Source organism: Cheilinus undulatus, linkage group 10, assembly GCF_018320785.1.
Source record: "Cheilinus undulatus linkage group 10, ASM1832078v1, whole genome shotgun sequence".
Classification (NCBI taxonomy): Eukaryota; Metazoa; Chordata; class Actinopteri; order Labriformes; family Labridae; genus Cheilinus; species Cheilinus undulatus.
This window is the reverse complement of record NC_054874.1, coordinates 21,975,012-21,998,778: the sequence shown is the minus strand read 5'-3', so window position 1 is coordinate 21,998,778 and position 23,767 is coordinate 21,975,012. Positions and strand designations below refer to the sequence as shown.

Genomic DNA, 23,767 nt, shown 5'->3' with positions numbered 1-23,767 from the left:
GTTCACTCTTAGTTGCACAACACAAGGGTATTGGCATAAAAGCAGGCCAGGCCCCAGTAGTCAGTGGGTGTAGCATGATGGGAAAACCAAAGAGAAACATCAAAGCATCAAGACCAGAGGCATTCAGCAGCCAAGATAAAAAATAAAGATCAGGGAGAGACCTCGGAGCAGGATGTCTAGCCATGACGGAGCTGAGAGCTTTCTGAGCACATACTGTGGTCAATACGTCTGTCCATTTACCTCTTATGGTTTCTATTAAACACAAATACCCGCTGATAGGCTGTGGGCCTTTATTTCCTAAGTATCTTTGCCTGCACTCATTGATGTGTACAACTGAAACTGAAATCCCAAAATGTCTACCACCAAGTCTTTTCAGTCTGAGGAGGTGATCACAAAACAAAGTGGGGTGCTCGCTGAACAGCTCCCTCCTGGTCCCACTGTGAGGGGTGAAGCCTGGGGTAGATTTTAATGAGAACATACAGCAACTACATCAGAGAAATCCTGCAAACCAGTATTCTCATTCCTACTTTAGGCAAACTTATCGTACTCAGACATTTAACAAAAGTTTGAAATAAATGAAGATTTAAATTTCAGTGGGAAAAACTCCTGATATATCCTGAAGATGGAAAAAAAACAAAAAACAAAAAAAAAACAAAAACAAATCATCCTCCAAATTGTGCGCAGAATTTAGCATTGTTTGAGGCGGACAAGGTAAGAAGAAGGAACGTTGTTATAAATATTTATAACTACAGCAAAATCAAAGAACAGTTTTGTATAACATTATAGAAAAAAGGAACTACTGTTTTTTTGTATGTTTTTAGTATTTCCCCAAGCAGAATTCTCTGCTTTTTAGACTAGTAAAAAATATAATCCTGCTCTTGTAGATTACTTGTTTAGCCAAAAACCACATTAATTATGAAATCTCCCATGTTCAAAAGGGATGGACCCACAATCATCCTTCAGTAGTCACGTTATCACTACTGGAATATGTCAGTGTGTTTCAGCAGAAAGCTGAAGTAAGAATATATGGCTAAAAATCAATACAAATAAAGGGGGATTTAAATCGATTCAGCACAGATTATGTCACGATACTCTGTTTAAACGGTAGGGCATGCTGTCTGCATTTAACTCCATTTATTCAACGTCAAAAAGTCTCTTCATCTGTTCTGAGAGCAGCAGGTAAACACAACAGTCATGGCAGGAGGGATGACAGCTTTGCGGTAGTCAACGCAACAAGTCAGAGATCTAAACCCTCAGAGATGCAGATAGTGTTTCAATAACAAGGGCGGCTGGATCTCTGACAATCATGTCCCCTCCCTTAAGTAGGTATGAGGAAGCAAATTTTGTCTTACAAACTTGCCCTCTCTTTGACACACACTGCAGAAAACAATGCTGTTGTCATCGATAGCGCACATCAAATGCTTTGCCCACAAGCTTAATTTGGCCACCCAAGCTAGTCCGCGTGAATCCCACATCAGTTGTTTACTGGGATGAGTGAGGCGAGTTGCAGCTTTCTTCCAACAGCTCAGCAGCCACCACTGCGTTCTCATCCAAACAGAAACTACTGGAACTAGAACAAGCTGGAACAAGCTCATTATTGATGTAGCAACACGTTGTGAAGTGGCGCTGTCCATGCCAGTGGTGGAAAGAAAACTCTGCTTTCACCTTTAGCAAAAACATGACTGCATGCCAGCCACTTCTGTCCCAAGTCAAAGGGTTTACTGAACTGCAGAGGTCATTGTGGATGTTAAGAGATCTTAGCTTCTGTCTGAGAATGTAGATGTGCTGATATTCCATCAGAAAACATTTCAATTCCAAGCCAGGAACTGAAGATAGACAGGGGGCATTAACAGGAGGAATTTCCTTATTTTATATTTTGCTTTATTATTTTGTATGAGAATTGTTTAGAATTACAGTTTTCTATTTCATAAACTTCCAAAAGATATTTTCTCAATTTAACTTTTTCTAGGTAATGAATATAAAAAATGTGCAGTTTTTTTTGAGTCATACAGCAGCATTAAAATTGAAAGACTACTTCGTAAAAAAAAAATAACAGGAAATATATTTTCCAAATGTTCAACTTAAAATAGGAAGTTAAAGGAATCTCCACTTTGACATTATAGTTTTCTTACAAAGAAAATCAGGATTCAAATCAAATCGTAGGCTGACTAAATCCATACATCCCTAGCAGAAAGCAACTTTTACTGAAAATTCATGTTAATTCATGGACAGTGCCACATTAAGTTCTTCTAAACCACATTAAGCAGTCAGGGCTGCAAATAATATTGGAGTTTTTAATGATACCAGAATTTGAATTTCGCTAGGATACTAGTAAAAATTTACAAAATACCACAACAAAAACGATCTCCTGGAGATCCTAAACTGCTTAATTTAGCTTAGTAATTTTATTTTTTTCCAATCCGCACACAAGGCTAGCTCACAAAAAAAAAAAGCAAATACCAAATATAACATTTTATAGTCAAAAAAGGCTAAAATAAATGCGATTCTCTATACCATCTACCTAAAATCAAATATTTCCTCTGAATTATCAGTAATAAACCTGAGGAAGTGTCTGTTTTTATGCAGGGCTATGAGGCTGTCATCAGTCTGCTGGTAAAGGGAAGCTTTTATAGACCAGGAGTTTACTGCCTCTCTCCTTCGCTCTATGTCTGTTACAGACACTAAGGTTAGGGTGTGTATCTTTAAAAGACGCTAAAGGGACTTATAATGTTTTTGCCAAAGGGCGAATGAAAGCCTGGAGCAGAGAGAGGCCAATCTTTGGCTTCAGTCAAACCTGAGTATTCCTTCAAGTCTATGCAGAGGTTTTGGTGTGTTTCTAACTTCTTTAGAGTGTTACTGTTGTAAAACAACATATTTGCTCTCTGTATTGCCACTCTGTTTAGCAACAGGACATCAGCATTTGCTCTTATTTGATCGCCCATTGCTGTGTGCGTGTTCTCTCTTCTTACTAGATCTTTAGGTTGAAATACAAATGTATTTTTATCTTTAAATTTTAGTAATGTTGGAACGATCAAATGTACAATTAATGAATACTGTATTGTAAAGGACGTGGTATGAAAAAGTATCAAAGAATAGAACATTTTAACAACCTTAAATACATTTATAGCAGCTACATGAAACTAAGGAAAGTAAAATTACAATGCTGACTGTGTAAAAGAAAAGGCTAAACAGACATCAGACGGAAGTTTTGCTTTAATATTCCTAACTCTCTAGTATATGTTCATCTCCATTTCATTCCCTATCAGAGTTACCTACAGCACTAGGAGTAAAATCTACTTCTACACTACCATCTACTGCCAATTGGCAGACAGACCCAGTGAGCAACTATCAGGTGAGTGTTGTGAATCATTCAGCAGCTAAACAGGCAGGTTTTTCCTTCAGGAGCTACAGGCAAGTCAATGATCTGAATCATCACTCAGGATAGTCAAACGACTGCACTGTTTTTAGTCATGTCACTGTACACATGCTATATGGTAACAGAAAAGTACCATGAAGGAAAAAGAATATAGGTGTATGTCTCAGTGTAGAACAACTCATTTCTGTTTACCATTCAGGTGAACTGGGGATGACCAGGACACACACTTGTTACTTCACAGACGGATTGGAAATCTAATGTTTTCACATTGTGCTTTCTCTGCCTAGCACTGGTTTGCCTGTAAGGGGAGGAGGGCATGAGTGATACATCTGTAGTACTTTTAGGTGGAAAATAGTTGAGAACTCGGTTAATACTGCCAACTCACAGCCGAATCATAAAATCCTGTAACCTAAAAGAGAAAAAAGTATTTTTTTCAAGAACTGGTGAAAACCGCAATAAGCCCACATAACCACTTTTCCTTAGGCAGGACCAGGACTGCAGGAGACAACGTGTTAGATGTAGGGTAGAACGCAGACATGTCTATCAGAGACAAAAACAGTAGGGACATCTGACCATGATCCACATTGGTGATGGATAGTAAACTGATATCAATACTGTCACTGGTAACATTTCTGCCACAGAGTGGATAATTGCAATACCAACATCACCAGTTTTAATGCATGCGTTGTGTTGTGTAGTGCACATACAAGACATAACCCATGCTCTGTTATACCCCTTTCCCACTGGCCGAAAGCCCGTTAAACATGCTAACAATCTGCTTGGAAAGGCTCTAATCAGCATTCAGACTCACATCGACTGACCCTGCAATGGACACAGGTTTTTATTGGCTCGCCTTCGATCAGCTCCAGTGGGAACGTCACACCCAGGTGAACGCGGGATGACTTAGGCATAACGTGCCTAAGTTTATATTAATACAGGTAATACCTTTATATTATATGCCTGTTGTGATCTCATAGATCATTGTCTGCTGCGCATTTAAACCTGATGTGCTGGAGGAGGCGGGTGTTTACACGCAGAAGTTTCGCAGCATGGCAGCGCAGTTTAATGGCACATATAAACACAAAAATGCATAATGAACATATCCGCTGAGATTTTTTTTCCCAAGGACGGACTTAGCTCATTCAGCCTGTTAAAATCTCATGGATTAGCTCATAAAGCGCCGTGCATCCTGTCTGTGCGCAGCTGGAAAGAGAGATCCTTTTCAAACGATATCATTTATTAACCTTTTATTTATTTATTTATTGCATTATTTGTCTCTTGGAAATGATCACACTGATCCTCTTTTTTGTTTGTTATTACACAGAAACTTCAGCCCGTCAGCTGCACATTAAAGCCTAATGCGCTGCTGCTGGAGGAGACAGGAGTAAAGGCTTCGCAACACTGTTTAACGGCACATATATACACAAAAATGCTTTTCTGGCTCACTCTTGTCATAATGAAGGTATCTGCTGAAAGCTATTATTTTCTCATGAACAAGTCAGGCTTCAACATCCTTGGATTTTTTATGGATCATCACATGAAGCGCAGCGCTTCCTGTGTACAAACACAGCTGGAGAAAAAGAGGCTTTTCTAAAAGGTTGTTTCTATTTCCCTTTATCATATGTCTGCTCCTTGGAAATGATTATATATATTTTTTTTTTAGTTTTCACCCTCAAATCTCATTCTGAAAACTCTGCCATCACCTCCATCAGCTGTTAAGCTGGATGACAGCTGATGGAGGAGACAGGAGTTTGGCAGGCTGAAGTTTTTGTTTTAAATCATTAAAAAGATCGATGTTTGCCTAATATTTCCAAGAAGCAGATGTGAAAAAATGAAATAGAAATATAGTTTAGAAAAGGTTCTCCTTAACTTTATTTGGCTGCGCTCATAAGTACGAAGCGCTGCGCTTTACTGGATAATCCATGACAAATTCAAGGCTGTAGGAGCTGAATATGTCAGTAGAACATCAATTACTCTCAGTGGATATCTCTGTTATAGAAGACTGAGCTAGAAAAGCATTTTGGTGTCTGTGCCATGAAATTTCGTTGCCGTGCTGCAATGGGCGTATAGCCTTTCAAAACAAGATTTGTATTTCCCTTTTCACATTTCTCTGCTTGCTGCGTTCTTAAACCCGCTCTCTACGACTTAACAGGCTGAATTGCTGGCAGCTCAATCAAATGGCTTCCTTCGAGCTGCAACGCTCAGTTCAAACTGCTTCAACTCATTCTAGAACCGTCTTGCATCGCAAATCTTTGGTCTAAACTGGCCTTTAACTGTGTTTCAGCGCGCTGATGAGATGATGATGTCTTCAACTTGATGACATCAGCTTGATGCACCAGAGGCAAAAAAAAAAAAAACAGCCACGCAGCTCGTCTGCTGGCGATCAGACCCAGGTCTGCTGGCAATGGGAAAGGAGTCACTTGCGGATTGTTAGCGGGTTTACCTGCGTTTAAAAAACCCGCTTTTACATGCTAATTTTAGTGGGAAAGCAGTATTAGTGTAGCAGAGTGAGTGTTTGTAAAGTGAGGCACAAGTTGTGCCACAGTTTAGTGATCTTCTGGAACATATTCCACAGATATACATTACTCTTTCTAAAAAACACAGCATTTTAGTTAAATTCATTTCAGCGCTAAATAGTAAATTCCATTTTTATTGGCCAATTCCGTGATTCCGTCCACAATTCTGTTTAAGTGGAAATCATAGGGCCCTACAGTTGTGATGTGAGCCTGATATACTTTGTAGAGCATTGGTAACATTAGCAGCTAGCTCCACTAGCCTTTGTTCTTCTTTTCAGACTAAAATCGTGCTTTGACATGTGGCCTCTCTTCACTTCAGTTGAGTAGTTATACATGAGTTCAACCCTCGACAGCCTACAAACAACTCTATTTTCCTTTTCTACTTAAAAAAACACATCATTCGACACTATTCCTACTACACACTAACTGCTAAGCTTCTCATATTTACATCCAGCACAGTGCAAGGTGAAAGTTCTGGCAGGGGGCAGCTACAGCAGCTTCTAGTGGCGGGAGGCTTCATTATAGTTAGAAGTGGGTTAGACTAGGTTTTCAAGCCTGTGTTTATAAAAAACATAGGTTATTGGTTTGGCTGACTCGTAAATCTTGCATCGGCTAATTTGCTACATGAAATTAACCTTTTGATCATGTGCATCCATATATTGAACTTAGAGCTTCCAACAAGTTCCTCACAACTTAAGTTCATAAGTTTTTTAAGTGCTTTTATTGTGAATGCCCACAAATGTAATGTAATGAAATGTTATGTAAGCAGCAGCTTGACAAATCTCAACAGGAGAGAAATGAAACTTAAAACTACAGTTAAAAAGAAGTGCGCACAGAGAGACTTATAAATTCACTTTTTTCCTGAGATCTTTTGCACAGAACTGAGTCCAGTATGCCATCACTGGTTTGTTTTAGGAGGAGACGGGGTGTTGTAACACTTATAATGTGATATAATACCATTACCGTAAAGCAGGGGTTCTCGAAGTTTTGATAGCTGAGGGCCAATTTAGGAACCTAACATTGGACTGAGGGCCGCTGAAGGAAAAAATAATGGAAAAAGAAACAGAAAAAAAAATCCCATTTGTAATCATTTTAATGACCAGGTTGCATCTGTACAGTTTACATTTATTGGTCTGCATCCAGTAATGTGTAATAAACACATTTTAATTAATAAATTAGGCTAAACCTGGCAAAACTTGAGAAAACCATGAGAAACATCAAATTTGAGATATAATAGTCCTGTGTGTAGTCCATTTTAGAATCTATGTAAAGACTTATTTAGAACAGTCAGTCTCAGTGTGCCTTGCTTCCTGTCTTAACAATTGCGGGCCACCAGAAATGCTTCTGCGGGCCGCCATTGGCTCGCGGGCCGCACTTTAAAAACCTATGCTGTAAAGGGTAAGAAAAATATTGTGATATAAATTTTAGGCCATATTGCCTAGTCCTAATCCACATTAACCCTATTTCCTCAAGACTTAGTGAGGGAAACTTAAAAAAAAAAAAAAAAATGCCACGTCAACACAGGCAGCTCCCACAAGGCCAAAAATGTGACGATAGTTTACTTTAAGAACTTTAAAAGGCTTTAAAAGGTGATAATGAGCCGATTTTGTGTACAGCTTGATCCATTGCCCTCTTGTTGCCAAAATGACTTTAAATCCTGCTTTAAGGTCATTTACAGGAGCAGCAATTTAAAAAAAAAAGCCTCATTGTAGCTATTAAATTATCAAGCTGTGACAAACTTCTCTTACTGGGGTATTTTGGATTTTTGAAAATCATTTTTTAAAACTTTGGTGTTTTATCATCATTAATGGTATTACGTCACAACGAGCACATCTGATCACATCCAACAATCCTCCTGGTATCATAGAGGCCTAGGTGATGGACACATAAAATAAAAAAATCTTCGCTACTGTGATGATGTAACCTGTATGCCATCTGTCACGCACACAGATTTATGAGGGATTTCCTTAACACACGTACAGCATGATACACACAGACATAGAGTATGCACACACAAACAAAAGGCTTTAACAGGGAGGGTGTGGTGTTTAACTGGGTGGAGGAGGATAACGAGTCCAGAGTGGTGATGATGATGATGTCAGAGGGCGTGGACCAGTTTGTCCTTCAGTGGCCTGCCAGGATGGTGTCAGGAGGACAGCTTTACTAGAGAGCTTTAGGCTACTGGGTCAAATCCAATTACTGCTGCCTCTGTATACTTTGAAGAAAACAAACACATTTCGTCTCTGCTTCATGGCCTTTTTGATACTAAATTAGAAATGGTTGATGACATTCAGCTAAGCCATGAGAAAAGTTACCAGTCTGATTGTGTGGATGGTCAGACAGGAAACGATCATAGCTGCAAAGCAAAGTGGGGAGACTGAATTTCCTTTTTCTGAAACCATCTGCAGAAGTGTAGGCTTGCCACCAACAGGAAGTGTTCACATTCCCTCTGAGTTTACTATCGGTCACAGCGCAGCCACAGCGCAGAGGCACAGACATCCTGAGCAGGCCTCGACCTCAGCAACAGTAACACTGACGAAATGAAGTGTACGTCTTCAGGAGTGTGATCAGTCAGCTTGGGTTTTAATGAGGCAAGCCACTTCAAGCACTTAGGGTAATGCCAGTGGCCCAGTGCCCTGCTTAACAATTCATAATCCCCTTTTAGCTGTGAGTGTCACGAGCCGCCTCGCAGGCCCCTGGTCTGTAAACCTAAGGCTCTGTGTCAATTCAGGCTGGAAGATATTACAGATCTATCATTACAATGCAAAGCTTTTTCTGTTTAGGAGCAATAGATCCTTTCATGCATTTATGCTACTTATTAATCATTTACTTGACCCACTTCAGGCCAAACCCCAATACATTAGTCATCTCAGATAAAAATAGGAACAATCCTTTCATCAAGTTGTCTCTGAAATCAAGATCCTATATAAAAGTTTAAATGACACAGGTAGGATTCTTCACAAAGATCTGCAGGCTACAAACCTGATATTTGTGTATTTATACTGATATAACCGTGCATTGAACATCCCCTCATCTTCATCCAAACTCAAGTGAGCATGAAGAGGAGAGCAGAAGGAAGTGCTCCTTCCCTGAGGTTAAGAGCCACCAAAATAGAAAGGGGAACTGGTCTGCACGCTCTGAATCATTCTTGCATGCAGAACAACACGGCTTCTGTGAGGGAGTGGAAAGATTTTATTAGTTTGGCCAAAGACTGGGCTGGACTCCTCTAAAATATCTACCTCATTTACCCTTGAATAAAAACAGGCAACATGACTTTATGAGCACTTAGTATTAGGAATGGGTCATAATACAGTATTACCATGTCTCGGGGTATTAAAAATAGCTACAGTGTTGCTTTGATTACCATAATGAAGATGATACTATGTGATGAACAACTATTTATAATAAATTCCTTTAGAGTCTGTGTTCGTTTCTACAGCCAGCACCACTGTCTCTGTGTGAAGAAGTTTGGAAGTGATGATGAACTACTGTTAATGATATTCGGCCAATTTCGCAAATGGGAAGCACAGCATAAATACTGCCCCATGTTAATTTGTCTTTCATGGCCTGGCACCGTGGTGTGGACTTCTCCAAAGTCAAACTGTTAGACATGCACCACTATGTAATGTGATCTATGACATGTGTTTAAAAACAGTTCTTCTTTCTAGGTGTAGATCACTGATGAGAAATTATTTATTAATAAACAAAGATGCTGTGTCCTACAACAAAAACATCAGGCACAATAAAAACCATTAAAAGTTCCATCGTGACAAATAAAGCTACACTTTTGACCGCTTTTTTCTTTTTTTTGTGATAGTCTGCTATGTTTACTTCCTTGACATTGCAGTTCTTGTTTGCCCTGACTGCCTCTAGCGAGAGTGTTTTTCAAGGCACATGGAAGTAAGGCGGTGGTAAGGGAATTGATAAGATTAAATGTAAATGATGTTGATGGATTGAACCAATCAGGACTGGTTCTCACCAGGAACTGGTTCTCAGTTTCCATCACTATTAAAGCTCATCTTTACCCATTTAGATGCACACTGTACATTGCTTCACATTCCCAGATCCTAAGATAACAGCTCTGGATATTTTTTACATTCTACCTCTGGGAAGAAGGGAGGAAAAAGAGAAGAAAGAAAAGCATGTATGTGCCATAGAGGGAGAGGAAAAAGAGAAACTTCATTTAATCCTCTGTTCATTTGATCCTCTGGCCAGTTACTTATGAAAACAATGCCTCAACTGAAAATCCCTTACAGTGCTCCTGTAAATGTCATCTAATGCACGTCATTGTTTTTTTTTTTAGATTTGAAGCATTTTGTTAAAGGATTGAGTGAAGTGCCTACAGAAGTGCGCGCTCTGTTCACTGTGCTTGTGTGTACTTGCCAGCAAGTGCTTGTATCATCTTGTTTTTAACACCTGGCAGTTTTACCATATACCCGGGTAAAACTAGTAAAACATCATCTTTACTACACAAATGCCATAATGTCAAAACTAGTTGCCCAATCTAAAAATAGTAATAAGATGTAAGGAAATTTAAAGGCCATAATTTGCTCAGTAACTAGGGCCTTTTTGAGAAACTCTTATGTGAAACTGTACATGATTCTTCAGTGTCACTGCCAACAAGGAACAGCTGCCTCCTCCTTCATGCTTATAGACAAACCCACTTCAATAATAGCTATGCTTTGTAGCCCAGTGTTTGACTTCAAACACCACAGGAGGAGAATAAACCTGGCTAGGCACACAAATACAACCCCCTAAGGTTTGACTTTCCATACAAGTTTCCATAATAAGAGCTGCTAATGACTTGTATGTGGGTAGGAGGTGACTTCCTGCCTGTCTACTAACTAGAAAGCTTTCTCTCTGTGCTACTCTACCCATAAATATAATTCCTTTAGCTGTATACAGTAGATGTGGGAGGAACCCTCTCCAAAAGTTTGGGCTTTGCTGACTCGACAACTGTACACAAAAGTTAGAGGAGGGGCAAAAGCATTGCACAGACTTAGCTATATCCTATTAACCTCAGAAGGGAGAACTGGGAATTTCTGTAAGCCTATTTGCTGTCAAAACACGACAAAATCTAAATAAAGAAAAGGCAAAACTGTGGTTACAGGGGAATGCGGTAATAACGTGAAAGCAACTGGAATGGCTGGCATCTGATCTGGTGTGTTCACTTGGCGCCAGCTGTGGAGAGGCGGGAGGGAAAGTAGGTCAGGAGAGTGAGAGCTCCACAGCAGCACTCTGTGGTCCTTGCTACCACAGCACTTATGACACACCCACATGTGCATATCTGCACAAACATGAATAATACACAAAGCTAACACACATCCACATCACATACGCACACAAGCTTTATCATAAAAGGTGATTTACAGCAGCTGAAAGTTTCTGCTGACAGTCAAGGTCCATGCCCTTGGTTTCAAGAGGCAAAACAGGACACCAAGAGAGAATGAGAAAGAGAGAGAGGACAGGGGAAATAGGCAAGCACGGAGGTGAGGGGTGTGTCAGAGCAAGATTGAATAGTGACTGACTAAAGATTCAGTCACAGAAGTAGAGATGTGACTCTTCATACACTAAATATAAGCTTCATATTTGTATAAAGCTATAAATACAAACTGCTCATGTATCAAGCCAGGGACCACACCACAGCTGAGACATGGGACAGCTGTGACGGACACAATGTCCACTTCACCAAGACCAGACTAATCTTTGGTCTGACTTTGATTGAAGACACCAACTCAAGACCTATCACCATAAAAATTCCAACAAGAGTTTTGGGTTAGTATCACGCTATTCAACTGAACTTACATCATCATAAAGTAACTCACACTCAGAACAAGTAGTGGCAAAGTCCAGCCACATTTCATCAACACAAGGCAAAAACAGTCAAAGAGGTTTACACAGATAGCTCCCTAGTTTTGAATCTTGAACACGTTCTATATCTGATGCTTGATTGGTGGAGACCAACATCACAAAACTGCTCAAACATACGTTTTTCAGTTTGTTTCACAGTTTTCTTCCAATGCTGTATTCAGCACAGATACAGAGCTATTTCCAGGGTACAGACTCAATATTCCCACACATTAATTTTCCCAGCCTTTTACCAATGTAGTGAAGACACTGTCACACATGACTACAGTTTACTCAAGCACTGCCTCTTTAAGTTCAAGTCCAAGCACAGCAGGCTCTAAGCCAGCAGACCAAAGGTACTTTATCAGCCTGCAACATTATTGATAATCCTGTCAATAGTTTTATCACTAGATGCTCTTTTTTTTTTTTATTATTATTCATTGAAAATTGGTCTTTAAAATGCCAGGAACTTGCACTCAGGAAGGGGCATCATGTCTCGTTTTTAATTTAATCTGAATGGCAATAGACTATATAAATCTTATTCAACATAAAGAAATGACAAAAACAAAGTGCACTCTAAGTCAATTCCACATAGGGTGTAAAACGTGATTAAAACACTTTCATTAACAGCCAGCTGCACAATGTCAACATATACTTAAAATGAGATACTAATAATTTTTATGATTGTGAAAAATAAAATGATAATTCTCTATATACCCTAAACATTGCAAATAGGTTGTCTTTTGGTCAAATGGCATAGGACTGTAAGTGGATCTGACTGTAAACCATTGTTTTTTTCCCCCTGAGCGTGAGGCTGATCATCTTTCTTTCTCTATCAACATTATCATAAACTACATTAATATAAACAATAGCTTATCCTATATCTTGTTGGAAAACATATGTTTTAAAAACTCAATACACCGCCATGCCTCAGATAAAAGCCCAACGCTATTTTTGCAGTAGTTCTCTATTTCTTTTTTTACAAAAAAAAAAAAAAAAGTGGAATCTTTCTACTGAGGAAGTCAAAATTTTTCAAATTTTCTTTGAAATTTATGTCAATGATGTATTTTAGAATTGCTAACTCTTTAACTTTGCCTTGTTCAGTTTGCCTGTCATCTCCAGTTAGTATTCAGGCATATCTGCCCAGATACCTCAGATAATAAAGATTACATGAGGTTGATGGTAAGAAAAAAACAAAACAAAACAAGAAACTCATGAATGACCATTAACTAAAATGACTTTGGTGAAGGTCTGAATGGATGACCTTCTGTTAGAGTAAAGCCTTGACCAGTACATTTCTCAAAACCATGCATATAAAGGGAATGCAAGACAGTAAAGCAACAAGCCATGTCTTTGTCTGAATGCGAGCTGTGAGAACAGCTCTATTCAGACAGACAGCTGTGCAACCCATGCAAACAACACCCCTTCCATTATAGTCAGAGGCCCCCAAATAAATTTCAGTAAACTGCGGTGTGAGTTATAAAACATTTTTATAGATCAGAATCAAGTACAGATGCCTTAAGTACCGTCCCTAGGACACACCGGCAGCAGTGCATCTCTTGTCAAACCCTCCTCCAGCCATTACTGGGCCAGGACCGCAAAACCAGACGCAAGAATCTGCTTGTGCCCACTTCACCAATTAAGTGGAAATTTTTTTATTTCAACAGTGGCAGATGCCTCGCACTTGTTCTACACCTTGAATGGAAGATAGCAAGTAGCTCCTTCTTCTGTGTGCTCAAATGGAGCTAATTTCTGCATTTTTTAAAAGTAGGACAGCACACATTAATCAACATATCCACAATACACATAAATGTAAATATGCTGGTATTAGCACAATAAATCAATTAGCACTATAGCTAAATTTGCTGCTACTCAGCATCAGATATGTTTAAAACAGCTATTCTCTCAGGAAAACACTTGGCAGGGCCCTGGGAATAGAGCAGAGGCTTAAAGTGCCATGTTGCGTTGTGTCTGGCCACCGCCAGTGTGGGTTTTTACATAGAAAATAATGGGGGTAATCATTTGGACATGGTTGGACGGCACCGGTGTGTACTGGCCTTTACAGTCAAAGAGTCCTGAGAAACACAATGGGGCAAAGGCTTAAGTCAGCAGTAGGATGTATGGCTAAGTCATTACTGCTGACCCACAAACTGAACTGACCTCTGTGGGCTCGGCCAATCACAGGCAGAGAAGGAAATACCAAGCTAAAAAAAACAGTTAGAGAACACCAACAAATGAGCTGTGAGATTATCTACCAGGATTTACGTTTCTGTATTTTCTTTTATTTGAAATAATTTATTCCTTTTAAAGTAATTCATTGTTAATCAGGTCTTGAGACATCAGAGCTGTCAGAAGAGGAGTGTTGTTCCAAAATGGAATAATGCTGTTCATTGTGTGAGATGTTTGTGAGTCAGATGGTAAAGAAAAAAGTTGAATTGCATAATTTTGACAGAAGAAAATGAACTAGCATTGCATGGAAATTGAAGCATCTGTGATGCGGTCAAATGGTTATTAGAGATGCATCAATTGTCAACACCAGGGCTGGTAACACTTTAGCCATTTCCAGTGTTCTTTCATTACATCTCCGTAGGTCGTGGTCTTTCTTTTATTAACAAATGAGATATGAAATCGGATTGATTTGAATTGCTGCAAGATTCCCTCCTCATGAATCATCACTGAAGCATGTCTCACAGACTGTATGTTACTAATCTTGAAAGAATCACATACTGCCAACATTTTCTATCACATCTGACTATGACAACAAATCGGTTTGTCAAACAGGTGACTTCCTCCATTGTTACACACTTAGACAATAATTGGGTGTCCCACCCAGGTATATTTGCAGACCATTTCTTATATATATATATATATATATATATATATATATATATATATATATATATATATAATCACCATCCATGGACAAGAGAGAGGCATAGACTAGAATGCCCCTCCTGTACATGCACCATTTGAGGAACAATGTGTCATGTGAAAAATGAAGCTTCTTAAGCTGTCGTTTTAGCATGCATGAAATTGCAGCTGCTTATGATATTGTCATTAACTCTTGTGCTCCTGGGTGTTACTTGCAATGGACTTTCACATCAACAATAAGCGTTCACACATGCGGCCCACCCAAAATGATTATGGAATATCAAGTGAAGCATTTAAAAGGGGGAGTGATATTATTAGAGCATCTTAATATAACATGCTGCAGATGAAAATTTTCAAAAAGAACACACAAAAAACAAACTTATGAAGTGAGGAGGGGTGGGATGAGCCCCTCTGTCACCCAAGTATAGTATTATTTTGTGGAAACACTGTCTAATAAAAAAAAGCTTGTGCTCTAACCATATAATCAGGAAGTAATCAGTATGCCACTAGTCTTTTCTATTGAAACATAAGAAAGCCTACAACGAGCGAAGAAGCAAACTATGGGGCTACAGCGGGTCAGGTTCTCTGTGCCATGTGCAGTCCTTTGAGCCTCAGCAGGAAACAGCAGCAGCAGCACCGTTGCGTGAGAGTCTGGGAGTGATGGTGACCTGATGCAAACCTGCCTGACAACCACCAAGTCGATGCGGCCCGGTGTTGGGTGAGCCGCTAAATGTCACACAGGTTGAGGTGAGCAGGCACTGAACAAAAGCAAACTCCCACTCATTGCAGAGACGCACACAGAGAAATGCTAAGTTTAGACACCCATGAGCCGATCACCAACCAGCTACACACCCACACAAAATCATCTGGGCTCATACCACATGCACAAACATAATCCTGTGCTTCAACACACTCACACACACCTCTGAAGAAACACAAAGACAAGGCAATTAAAGCCACATGTGAAATGAAGGTGAAGTATATCATGTCTCTTCCCATCTGTTCCCCGTCAACAAGCACAAGTACGGTGGTCAAACAGTTGAGAAGATGGTACCAAGCCTCACAAAGAAAAATAATCACACATCAGTGCCCTTGTTGAAGTGACGCACTTCTGCGTGCCTATCTGTGAACTGATCACTCCCTTGTCAGATACTAAGAATCAGACAAGTGTGAATGTAAGACACAAACAAAAAGCCTCTGTGACATGTGACCCTGTCTCACCGCTATTGAAGAATTTCCATTGAGGCATTTCATGACTAGATCCCTGGCCACGTTCACAGCTGAAGCCATAAAACTCTACAGGGCAGCAAAGCAATAACGGTACAAAAGACACTCTGTGGACATGTGTGGAGTAAAATGCTGAGGCTCAACACTCTACATTTATCTGAACATGGAATTTTATGAAAGAAATCACTGCAGGAATTGAGATTCAGCGGATCTTTCAAAATCTTTACTATAACCGTTATGTGAAAGCCATAACTCAGTCCTCTCTAACTGCATTAAGTGTCTCTGCTTCTCCTTGGGGACATATCTGCTTAATTTAAGACGAAAGAAAAGAAAAAAAGCAGCCAGCTTTAAAGTTAAGGAGGATACTGGGATTAAAAAGTGCATTCTTGTTCTGATGAAGGAAAAGACTAAATGCCTGACTTGTATAAAAGTGGAATTCCCCCAGCTTTGTAACAAAACATCCTTTCTCTGGATCTATGTGGTTATAGCTGCAGCCACGTCCTACAGAATCCACAAGCCTGCCTCTCAAAGCAGGATTACAGGGTTAACAAACCAACTCAGGGGTTAAACCAACCATTTTTCTCTCCGTGCTAAGGCTTGGTTTCAGATCAAGCTCCGTTGTCAAGGAAACCAAACACCGCAAACCAAACCTGCAAGGAGCAGATTTTAGTCAGATTTATCAAAACATATAAAAAATATTCACCTCCTCATCCTTCAGCTTTTGAGGAGGAATAGAGGGTGACCATTCCTACACATTCACAAAAACATATTGAAATGCCACATTTGTGTTAGAATAAATGACACTAAAGAAATGTGTTCAAAAGCATAAAATGTTAATTTTGTATTTTACAATAGAAGACACTGATTCATTAGAACACCCATTAATGTTGTAAAAAGAAGATTTAATGACACCTTAGAGGTCTGCAATGACCAAGGTGTTTTTTCTACTACGTCTTGTGCTCTGTTCAACAATTAAACAAGTACAGTTCAAAGCATTCAAATATCAACCGTTTTAACCGGTGACTCTGTACTTGACTGGCTGTTTATAATCCCTCCATGTATGTACACTGACACTCTGGAAAATCCCAATAGAACACCACCAGCTGATAACATTTATGAGACCTGTTGTTCAGATTTGATTCATGAAAACTAATAAAGTATGTCTAAGTAGAATCATAATCTGCAAAAACAGACAAAAACGGACTACAAAACAATACATACTTAAAGCACTGATTGACAATTAATTTCATCATATGCCACAAAACAGCTGATCACAGGTAACTAGAGACCAAGCAGCTGTTAAATAAAAGGCTGATCAAAGCTTCTTAAAAATAGATTGGTGTAATTTTTGTTAAAAAGCCCTCTCTATTTCTGGGCCTTTGTTTACCACACTCCGGCAACAAAAGCTGTCAGCTATGAAATCTCATTGTAATACTGAAAACAATTCCCTCCAAATAAGGTAATAAACAAGGAAGCTATAAAGCTGAGTAAACAAACAATAAATGGCCTTCATTTAAAATAACGAATAGCCATCAGTGAGCCAAAAATCTAATTTGTTGGACTTTTCCCAGTGTCATTTCTCAGGTTAAATGCACCTCTCATTATAGTTGCCATATTAGAGAAACGGCCATCTCATGTCAGCTCAGAACACTAAAACAATAAGAAGCATGCTAAACTATTATTTATAGTACTGCTTTTAAGATGAGTTCATATTCTTCAAGAAAGAAAAGTTTTTCCCTTTTTGAAAAGTACTTCTGCAAAGTACAAAAGTGGCACTACTGTAAACTTTCAAGCTTTTCTGCATCCATTTTCTAAATCTTTCAGATACTACTGAATAGGAAAATAATCCTTTTATGCAATTATGTAATTGCACAGCCTCACATCGTGATTCCACTTAGATTAACTGTGCATCTTCAGTATCAGTGCTGATACCAAGCCACAGTACTCTTACTTGTACATAGGAACAATTATGGATACTGTACTCGGTATCATTTTTAAGTATGATATTAGCCTCTCATTATGCATGTAGTCAAAGTTTGAGCCATGTCTGCAGTTTGGTGCTATTTTAGTATAAATGAGGATGAGAAATGTAGAGGATAGTGAAAACAATACATTGATAAATTGTCAAGAGAAGGGGTGAAGAACATCTGATATAAATAAAATGAACTTTCGAATCATTTAGGAACATTAATGTATCATAACATACGCATATTTTTACATGGTATCAGTGAGTACCCAAATCCTTTGTCTGGCAAAATGTGCTATCGGTGCATCCCTATTCAATTTAATTGACATATCTTTACAAATTGAAATAAAGGCAAAAGGTGCCCAACATAACATACACATACCTAACATATTTAAACATTTTTAACAAATGTGAGAGTGGATGGAGCAATTTGCATGTTTGCTTATCTTAAGCCGAGGTCAGACTACACGTTTTAAGTACGATTATGGCCTGACTCAACAGTCGTGGGGTTTCTGGAACCTGTCAGCACCAAAAATCTGTTGTTTCATCTAGTGTGGTGTGTAATAATGTACAATAATCAAAAACAGGTCTGAGACACCTCCCAAATTCCCTACAGAAAATGTAGTATGTCTGATATTTTTCCTGACCTCTATGATTTGTTACATGATGTCCGTAACACTGACCAATAAGAGCAGAGTGCTCTGCACAAACATAAGTCACAAATGTGAAAAAGGGTGATGAAGTTGGTGCTGTGAGATGCGACAATGAGACAAGGAAAAAATGAGGAAGTTAAACACGCTCTGACAAAAACATTCCTGCCTTTCTGATTTGCCATAGAGGGACTACCATGATAGACCGAAAAGTAGTAGTGTTAGCAAGGAATAGCAGATGCATCTCTGCAATCTGATGGGTATCTACTATTAGCATTTGTATTAAGCTAGTGTATCATTAATAAATATGTATGGATAGACGAATACATAACAGTACAATAAATTCAGTGCGTTTGCTTACAGTCTTTCCGGAAGTCTAGACCCACCCTTCTCTCTTCCAGCACCATCACATCTGTTTCAATGATTGATCACATACCTCTGTGTAGTCTGTCATGTCTGTCTGTTGAGTCACAGCATGACTTTGTGGCTCTGTGAGTGCCTAATCTGACATAGAGACCATTGTAACAGACAACAAAATTGTGTAGTCTGACCTCTGCTTTGTAACACTAAAATACAAGACCAGCTTTAACAGAGCTGAGCTCTGAATACTTCTCTTACTTGACAATGCCGATGGTGAAAGAGGGAGAGCTTGAGGACGACTCCGAGCTCCTGTTGTCTCCTGCAGACAGGCCTCTGTTCCAGGGTGAGCTGATGGTAGTCACTGGGAGAAACATATTCGATACCGTCTTCTGAATCTTCTGCTGCTGAGCTTCACCACTGCTGGTGTTGACTCCAAAGTGGAAGCTCTGTCCTCCAGAAGTGCTGACCCCACAGATGGAGATAGGGTTAGAACTGGGCATGTCTGTGGAGGTTGTGCCACTTATTTGGCAATAACTCTGGCTCACAGATGTCTTCTCCTGTTTAATCACACCTGGGGTGCAGAGCTGAATGAAGCCAGCATCTTTCTCTTTCTTCACCAAAGCTGACAAAGTGGTTGTAGGAGTTAAGGAGCCAGATGTGCATATACCAGGGGAGGGCTGATCTGGACTTGTTATGTTGCTGCCATTGAGAGAAACCGAGGCTGCCCCACTGCCGTTAACACTCTCAACAACAGAAGGCTTCATGTCCCGCTCTGAACTTACATCCCCAAGCAGCGAGTCATCTGCCAAAGAGGATAGGAAAGCATCATCTCCTACATAAAAATCTGAGGGGGAGCCAGTCAGCTCAAAGTCTTGGAGCAGGTCCAGAGTATTGTCACTGAACAATTTCTGGTGCACATCCACATCTTTTCCAATGTGCTCAAAGGCATGATCAAGATCAATTGGATCCGGGTCTCCTTTATCCATTGAGAAATCCTCTGTTTTCATGGGGAAGAAGTTAGGATCTGATCCCCCAATAAGTGAATCCATGGAGGACTGTGTAATGTCTGTTATACTGGCCTCCAGTTGGGGCAAATTTTCCCTCAAAGTTTGACGCCCAAATAGAGTGGAAGTCGGTGTCTGAAATAACTGCTGCTGTTGAAATTTTGGATCTTTGGTCAGGACTCTGGAGTCTGGGTCTTCTAACAAAGTGCCAACCGTGGCAGTGACAGAGGTGAGCTCCTCTGGAAGGGGGCTGTCACTGAGGCCGTTAGGCACCTGTCCTGGCTGCATCAACGGGCTAGATGGAAGAACGACAGATGTGGCAGAGGCAATGGACATGGCACTGTGAGGAGCCACTTTCAGCAGTCCTCCCTCCTCAGGACTTTCAGTGTAGACCAGTTTGCTTAAATGGTCATCTCTTCTGTATATTATCTTCTTTACACCTCCTTTATCCATCTTTTAATGTGGGGAAAAGAGAAGGAGAAGGTTATAGAGAATGCTAGATTAAGTGAAAACATAGATAACACAGGAAAACTACGTTTGAGGAAAACAACGGCCATGCTGAAAAGCCAGTCACCCTGTTTACTCTAAATAAGATGTATTGAGAAAGCAACGGACGTTAGGTCAGGGTAGGGCTGGTAAAGTTGCTAAGCGTGCCCCCCTGCGCGCCCTTGATAGCTAGCCAAGCTAAAGAAAGCTATCGCGGTAGCTATTCTCATTAGCTTTATCACCTGAAAGACTGATCAATCAGTGCATACACCGTTTAAAATAAAACACGCGTAGCTTCAATTCGACCACAAATCATACGCAGCTATTTATTTGCAAGATATGCTAACGTTAGCTTATTGCTAACTGCTAGCATGCTAACACTACGTAGCAATGTGGCTAACAGTCAATGCTACGTGCCTACATTTGGTCGAGTAACGTTAGCCTGCTAACAAACACATCTCTTATACATAAATAATACATTCACCTTTCAATATGCGACGTTACTATATGTGTTCTAAGCTGACATGTAATCGTATAAAATCTTAATAATTGCGCATATTTACCCTTGAAATGACTGATTGTTGGTATGTGTCCACAGGTCGTCTGTCAACATTGTTTTGGTTGAAAGTGGCAGTCCACAACACGCAACACTGACTCAATGTTTGTTAGCGTTACTCCTCGCGCGCCGTGTCCGAGCTACATGGCTATAAAACAACTGAACACAAGAAGCTCCGTCTTTTCAATCAGTTCGCCGTCTTTAACTCGATGCAGCAGTAAATTGTCATGCAAGCTGCGTTGAAGTAGCTGGGCTAAGGAGATTCGCAGCTAGCCATTAGGAAAGTAGGCGCTAACCTCCAGGAAAAACATACAAAATGGAGAACTAAGGAAGCCAGCCCCATAGCAGACCTGTTTACAACAGGCAGCGCTACCTGCTGGTCGTGTCCAATAACTACAGCTTGTTATGAACTTGAGTTCAAGCTTCAGGGAATTTTACAACACATTAGGGCATTTATTAACAGCCCTTCAAGGGGGAAAAGTTTAGAATACTACGTTTTACTCTAAAAATTCAAAGTAATGTAATACGGTTAAGATTTAAAACATGCCTTTATTTACATGCTATTTTGGGAAATATTTAGCCTGTTTCATAACAAAAAAAGATAAATGCAGAAACAGTAGCAACAGCAATACAAAAAATTGACAGGACAAATAAAATACAGCAATAGAGCAAAAATACATCTTTTTAACAACAAATGATCTATAAGAGTGTGGATTAATACAGTATAACTAAGGACCAGCAGGTCTGCCCAAAGATATGGTTGAGCCTCTGAAAAGCCCAGTAAATAGGCCCTCTTTATGTTATTTAATTGTATCGGATCATTAACATTAGTTTCAGCCTCCTGGCTAACTCTTGCCTCTGAGCCAGCTTTAGAGCATATGGAAAAATCTATGTTTTCAGTCTTAGAATGGCATAACCATCAGTGGTAAGTTCAACGAGCCTGCCTTTGAGGCATTGTGTAACAGACAAAAATAAATAAAATCTGTATTTTCATTGATTTCCAGTAATGGTAGGTATACAGTGCATTCAGAATGTATTCAGGCCCCCATCCCTTATTTCAATTTTATCTTTCAGCCTGATGCTAATGTCGAAACACATTCGAGAATCGTCATGTGCAGGACTTTTTAAACATGGCTTTGATTTCAGCATAAATCTCAACAAATGGCCATATTTTCTTTTTCATTTGAACCAAATTATGCATATATTCCTACAGAAATGTGGAAAATATACAATTTAAAACAATTTAAAAATACTCTCTGTTTCTTGCGACCCCCACTCAGTGTCTTGGGACCTTCCAGGGGGTCCCCACCCCCCACTTTGGGCACCACTGCTTTAGATCATTGCAGAGATGTTTCTGCTCCTTGATTGAAGTCCACCTTTGGTAAATTAAATTAATTGGAGATGATTTGGAAAGGCAGAAAGGCTTCAATTCTACATAGAAAGCCTCATAGCTGACAATGAATGTCAGAGCAAAAATCAAGCCATGAGGTCAAATGATTGTTACACGACACAGACTTACAAAAAATATTCTGCTGAGTTGAAGGTTCCTAAGAGCACAGTGGCCTCCATAATCCTCAAATGGAAGAAGTTAGGCACAACCAGGACTCTTCCAAGAGCTGGTCGCCTGGCCAAACCAAATAATCAAGGGAGAAAGACCTTAGTATGAGAGGTGGCCAAGAACCTCATGGTCACTTTGACTGAACTCCAGAGAACCTGTGCAGATGGGACAAAGTTTCAGAAGGACAAAAGGATAAGAAATAAGATTCCCTGGTCTGATGAAACCAAGATCAAACTGTTTGGCATCAATTCTAAACATTATGTCTAGAGGAAACCAGAAATCAACTGCCCAATACCAGCCCAGTAGTGAAGCTCAGTGGTGGCAGCATCATGCTGTGGGGGTGTTTTACAGCAGCAGGGACTGGGAGACTGGTCAGGGTTGAGGGAAAGCTGAATAAAGATAAGTACGGCGATATCCTCTATAAAAACCTGCTCTGCAGCACTCAGAACCTCAGACTGGGCTGAAGGTTCACCTAATAATATGGCACTGAGCTGAAACACACAGCTGAGACAACACAGGAGGGGCTCAGGGACAATGCTGTGAATGTTGGCCGTGGCCCAGCCTGAGTCTTGACTTGAACCCTATCAAACATCTCTGGAGATACCTGAAAATGACTGTCCACTGACAGTGTCCATCCAATCTGACTGAAATTGAGAGGATTTGCAAAGAAGAATGGCAGAAAATCCCTCAATCCATGTGTGCAAAGCTTGCCATGTCATATTCAAAAAGACTATAGGCTGTATTTGCTGCCAAAGTGCTTCAAGTAAGTCCTGAGAAAAGGGTCTGAATACTTAAATCATTTTGTTTTTTCATAAACTTGAAATCAGTTCTTAAGTTTTGTTTTCACTTTGTCATTATGGGGTACTGAGTGTAGAATAATGAGAGAAAAAATGAATGTAAATAATTGTAGCATCAGGCTGCACCATAAAAAAATGGAAATAAGTGAAGGGGCCTGAATGCGCTGTATTTAGGTCTAAAGTTGTTGCCTGAATTTGGGTAGGCCATGCATTTGTTAGTCTCTGTTGGCCCCTCAATGCGACTGGGTCCCAGAAACCAGGGTCTACCAGACAGCAGAGTATATAATGCAAGGGCAATCTGGTTCAAGTGTGAATAAGTAGCTAACAAATAGTGCTCATCAAGGCATCAGCAAATCAGCATTTGGCCCTTCTTACATGGATTTCCTTACAGCTGCCCAGTGTAGGGGCTCTTCTGTTTTGCAGCTGTTTATGGAGCCCTTGCCAGAGAGAGAGAGAGACTTCTGAGGCAGCGGAGGACGAACGGGAAAAATTATGTATCGACATTGTAATCATCGATAATGGAGTGCTAAATCTGGGGGCTTGTTTAGGAAGT

At 39.9% G+C, this 23,767-nt stretch overlaps 1 protein-coding gene across 1 annotated transcript in view; it reads right to left on the bottom strand.

Moving 5' to 3' along the window:
• Positions 1–21,156, bottom strand: part of nr3c1 (nuclear receptor subfamily 3, group C, member 1 (glucocorticoid receptor)) — a 32,351-nt gene extending 11,195 nt beyond the window's left edge. The window contains exons 1-2 of the mRNA XM_041798285.1: positions 20,867–21,156; positions 19,072–20,270 (exon numbers count right to left, since the gene is read on the bottom strand). Coding sequence (XP_041654219.1) covers positions 19,072–20,270 — 1,199 coding nt within the window. The 5' untranslated portion in view covers positions 20,867–21,156. The remainder of the gene's footprint in view (positions 1–19,071; positions 20,271–20,866) is intronic.
• Positions 21,157–23,767: the final 2,611 nt, after the last annotated feature.